Genomic DNA, 4766 nt, shown 5'->3' with positions numbered 1-4766 from the left:
CTGGCCTGGGGCTGAAGGCTTCTGGGGGATTTTAGCCACTCCATGGAGGGAAATGGAGATCAGGTCTCTACCTCCAGGGCTGGGTCCTGCCATAACATCACCTCTGAGCATGACCCTATTTCTCACTCACTGTGCTCAACTGACATTTGCTGAATAAGAGGAATTGAGGTCCCTGATATCCCCTCCTTAGGAACCCCAGTACTGGCCCCTTGACCTTTCCTTTGCCTTGACTCTTGCTCCCTAAATTGGGACTTCACTGGTTTCTCATGTGTAGATCAACCGCAGGACAGAAAAGATTCCCCCTTAGTCCCCTGAGAAACAATGTTTTCTGGTCTGCTAAAAGGTGGTTATCACCAAACTTATTCCTAAGTCAGACTATAAGAGATCATGATTCATTAAATAACAATTAAATAACAACTTCCTCAGAGTATATTCTGAGAAAATACTCACCATATTACAAACACTTGGCTATACGGCCCTAAATTGATGAAACACAACCGCTTTAGAAAGTGAGGGCATCTCATCAGAATATGAGGAGAGGCAGAGAGAGAGTCTAGCCTTGTCAGCATGGGCCTTCTGGAGGAGTAGAGAAGGACCAATGTGTCCCTCTACCACAGGACAAATGGGAGGAGCTCCTCAGCCAGAACTCACCTCTGGAGATCTTTGGACACATCTCCTCGATGACGTTGGACACCATTATGAAGTGTGCCTTCAGCTACCAGGGCAACCACCAGGCAGACAGGTCAGTGAAATCCTTAGCTGCCGGGTTCTATTTCTTACCAACTAGTGTGGACTTATCTGAGAGGCAGTTAGGGCAGCTTGGATGTTTACCAGCGCAAAGAGCTACATTCTGCAGAGAGCTCCAGGCCACAGTCAAATTCAGCCCACACCAAGCCTTCATCCCTGCCACAGGGAGAAGACTGGCTGCCCACGTCCCTCATAAGGGGCTGAGAGTCTCGAGGGTGTAAGAACAACATGACAGATGCCTAGGGTTGCCTGTCCCATTGATTGAGGAACGCTCCACCCACAGGCCCACTCCACTCCAGGTCAGATGCCTCCCTCCATCCAGTCCCTTCTGCATCCTCCCCTTTCAGGTACTTCCAGTCCTACCTTCAGGCCATTCGGGACCTGAACAACCTGGTGTTTTCCCGGATAAGGAATGCTTTCTACCAGAAAGACTTCATCTACAGGCTGACCCCTGAGGGCCGCTGGAACCACCGGGCCTGCCAGCTTGCCCATCAACACACAGGTTGGGACTCTGCCCTCTGGGCACCTCCCCTCCTTCATCAGGCACATCCCAAAGGGACTGACCCTGACCCCTCAGGCAGAGTCCTGCCCCTCGCTGCCCCTCCAGGACCTGGGAAACACCCACCCCAGGCACTCCCCTGGTGCAGCTGTTAGGGTGCCAGGTGCTATGCAGGAAGCTACATGTGTCACCACATGGGTGAAGGTTGAAGGAGAGCCCCTGCCAGCAGCGTTCAAGCAGAGCCTCCTTGGGCTGCGCTGTTGAGGGGAGTGAGGACCGGCAAGCGCCTGGCACTAGAGCTCTCCCCCTGAGAAGCACACCCATTCCCACACTCCTGATCCACCTGGCAGGCTGACTGGGGCACAGGGGGCAAGCAGGTGGGCTACTGTGGGTGGCTGTGTCTGGGCACCCAGAGCTCTCAGCTCTGCCTGGGAACACTGTTCTGGACAGACCAAGTGATCAAGCTGAGGAAGGCTCAGCTGCAGGAGGAGGGAGAGCTCGAGAAGGTCAGGAGCAAGAGGCACTTGGACTTTCTGGACATCCTCCTCTTTGCCCAAGTGAGTGTGGCAGGGGAGGCCTGAGGCTTTGCAGACAAGTGTGGAGGAGGGGGGCAAACTCAAACCCTGCCCTCCTTCCCTGTCTCCCAGAGGGAGAACGGGAACAGCTTGTCTGACAAGGACCTCCATGCGGAAGTGGACACCTTCATGTTTGAGGGCCATGACACCACAGCCAGCGGCATCTCCTGGATCCTCTATGCTCTGGCCACACACCCCGAGCATCAGCAGAGGTGCCGGGAGGAGATCCAGAGCCTCCTGGGGGACGGCGCCTCCATCACCTGGTGAGTACTCATGAGATGGGAGGGCCCTGCCCCCTCAACTAGAGAATTCCCTGGTTGTCAGGGCCTTGCCGGCCCTTCAGGATAGCTTTGTTTTAGGGACCACCTGGACCAGTTGCCCTACACCACCATGTGCATCAAGGAGGCACTGCGACTCTATCCGCCAGTTCCAGGTGTCGGCAGAGAGCTCAGCAAGCCCATCACCTTCCCTGATGGACGCTCCTTACCCAAAGGTGTGAGCCTCACCACTGTCACTCCATAAGTACTCTGCAGGAATGCGTGGGAGGTCAGAAATCCGCAAGTTCTGGGGCAGTTTGTGCATGTCTTTGAGACTCATTTCCCCCTCAAGAAAATCAAAAATTACTTTGTTTGGATGAGGTTCTGGTGTGCTTCCACAGAGCTTAAATCGGCCCAAAGATCAAGAAATAAATACATGACAGCCTCTGAATGTGGCTATGTGAGTTGCCCTAATATTCTAATTTCCTGAGTTATGAGTGCTTGAGAGATAATCAGATGGGGCAGGGGTAGATGTGGTCTTTCCTTATAGGGTCTTGACTAACGAGCGAGATTAGAGTATTCACTGTGAAATGTCAGATGGTCCAGTCTCCGGGGAACCCTCAGGTTGATGGCCCGATCTGAGATCCCTGCCATGGCTGGAGGCCACCTTTCAGCTCCCCTCTGCTCCGAATCCCAGCCCTGCCACGGCTTGGCTGGGTGGTCATAGGCAAGTCGTTCAGCCTCTCCGTGCTCAGGTGCCTCATGGGACCAATGGAGATGTGAGCCTTCACTGGAGGGTTGTTGTGAGGATGGAGGAGTTCATGCATATTCCCCAAGGGCTCATGGATGGTACTGATAAATGTGAGTTGTCCCTTGAGTTGCTCCAAAAAACAAGCCTCCAGTTCTTTCCTGCTTCTCAGCCTGGTCATGGTTATCTACTAATCTGTGCACACGTGCACACATTCTGTGCCATGTCTGCCCCACCTCTCCTGCAACACTATCATTCCATTCACAGAGATGAAAAGTGGCTCTCACTGTGGCTGCCAAGCTGTGTGTGGGTGCACCTGGGCCCCGCAGGCATGTATGATCAGTCTTCTCTCTTCTGCCCCCACAGGATTCTTAGTCTTGCTCTCCTTTTATGCCCTTCACCACAACCCAAAAGTGTGGCCAAACCCAGAGGTATGATGGCCTTGGGAGGAGGGCGTGGGATGACCTCTCCAAACCAACCTCCTTCTCCTGTCCCACCTCTGGGTGTGCTGTCCCTTGGATGATTGGAAGGAGGGGCTTGATTATGCCTGTCCTGGCCCTGGTGCTCCTTCTGCAGGTGTTTGACCCTTCCCGGTTTGCACCAGATTCCTCTCGACACAGCCATGCTTTCCTGCCCTTCTCAGGAGGAGCAAGGTGAGGCACTTGTACCAGGAGGGGGGAGGGGGGCTGTTTCCTGGGTACATACCTGATGTTTGTGACCTCCTACATTTGTGTGGTGTCTTCAGATATGCCCTGGCATGTTGGCGTGCTGGGAAAGAGGTGTGTGTCTCTATGACAAAGAAAGTTGGTAATCACTCCACGCCATGGAGACTTGGACCCATTGCTCTTACCCAGTCTCCAGCCACAATTCAGTGTCAGTGGGTGGTCAAAAGCTCAGGGTATTCTTGTGAGTTCTTCATTTTATGAGTATGACTTTATAGAATTAGACTTTCTCACATGTTATTTTCAAGTGTTGTCGATGTCAAAGTCAGGATGGAATCAAAAGATTTCTTTTGCACACATCCTCAAACCAGCCTTTACCACTCAGCTCCCCATTCCGCCCCACACTGCACCACTGACTACATTGCATGTGTTTCCATCCTCAGCTGCCTGCATGTCTCAAATACTTAAGCCATACACAGGAAAGTTTCCTGCAGTCTCCTAAGGCCTTCATAAAGTACTCGACTAATCTGTGTTGCCACTATATTTTCATCTATCCAAATGAATTTTTGATTCCACGGTAATGGCCATGTACACTTGACAATTTTCCCAGTTGTCCAATCATTACGTATGATCTGGGCTCTACGTACCTTAATATTACACTTAGAGTCCAATCATCCAAATGGGCAAATATATAAAAATGAGGACATTAAATTGCTTTTGAGAGAAAATCTACTCTGTTGTATGTATATGACACACGGAGTTTGAACATTATCTGGTGTGTCAAACGTAAAGCACACTTGAAACGGCTGTTCAGTGGGATGACTATTCTCCAGAGTGGCCTCTGTGAAATCCTCTAGTGCTGCTGAAAGTGTCCTATAAATAGTAACTACAGTAAACCTTGTAAGTAGTTACTAGAAAAATGTTTTTTTCCAAATACAGAAATCTGTCAATGCTTCACATACAGAGGGAATCCACTTTCACACACCATCTTAAGCAAATTATTCTTCAGATACTGGCTCCAGGATTTGTTTCTCCCTGGGATTGAGTCCTTCCTCCTAGACATTGGTGCAAGTCATGTAGCTGCCAGTAGAGAAAGGAGAGGGGTAGGCAGCTCAATTCCTAGCTCAGAACTAATGGTTACTCATATTTTATTCCATTCAGGGTTTTTTCTTTTCAGTTCAATAAACATCATTCAATTATAAGACTGCCTATCCTCTGCTATGAGATGGCATACTGACCTTGCCTCCAGGAGTTCACAGTCAAGAAATAAATGCTTCC

At 50.7% G+C, this 4766-nt stretch overlaps 1 protein-coding gene across 1 annotated transcript in view; it reads left to right on the top strand.

Annotated features, from left to right (window-relative positions):
* Positions 1 to 620: 620 nt before the first annotated feature.
* Positions 621 to 4766, top strand: part of LOC110578763 (cytochrome P450 4A11-like) — a 5304-nt gene continuing 1158 nt past the window's right edge. Inside the window, exons 1-7 of the mRNA XM_044912172.1 lie at positions 621 to 742; positions 1095 to 1249; positions 1697 to 1803; positions 1894 to 2084; positions 2181 to 2314; positions 3193 to 3257; positions 3403 to 3479. Of these exons, the coding sequence (XP_044768107.1) occupies positions 681 to 742; positions 1095 to 1249; positions 1697 to 1803; positions 1894 to 2084; positions 2181 to 2314; positions 3193 to 3257; positions 3403 to 3479 (791 nt within the window). The 5' untranslated portion in view covers positions 621 to 680. The remainder of the gene's footprint in view (positions 743 to 1094; positions 1250 to 1696; positions 1804 to 1893; positions 2085 to 2180; positions 2315 to 3192; positions 3258 to 3402; positions 3480 to 4766) is intronic.

The sequence above is a fragment of the Neomonachus schauinslandi genome, unplaced genomic scaffold (genome assembly GCF_002201575.2).
Source record: "Neomonachus schauinslandi unplaced genomic scaffold, ASM220157v2 HiC_scaffold_256, whole genome shotgun sequence".
Taxonomy (NCBI): Eukaryota; Metazoa; Chordata; class Mammalia; order Carnivora; family Phocidae; genus Neomonachus; species Neomonachus schauinslandi.
Note: the sequence above shows the minus strand (reverse complement) of the source record. Positions and strands in the feature narration are given on the sequence as shown.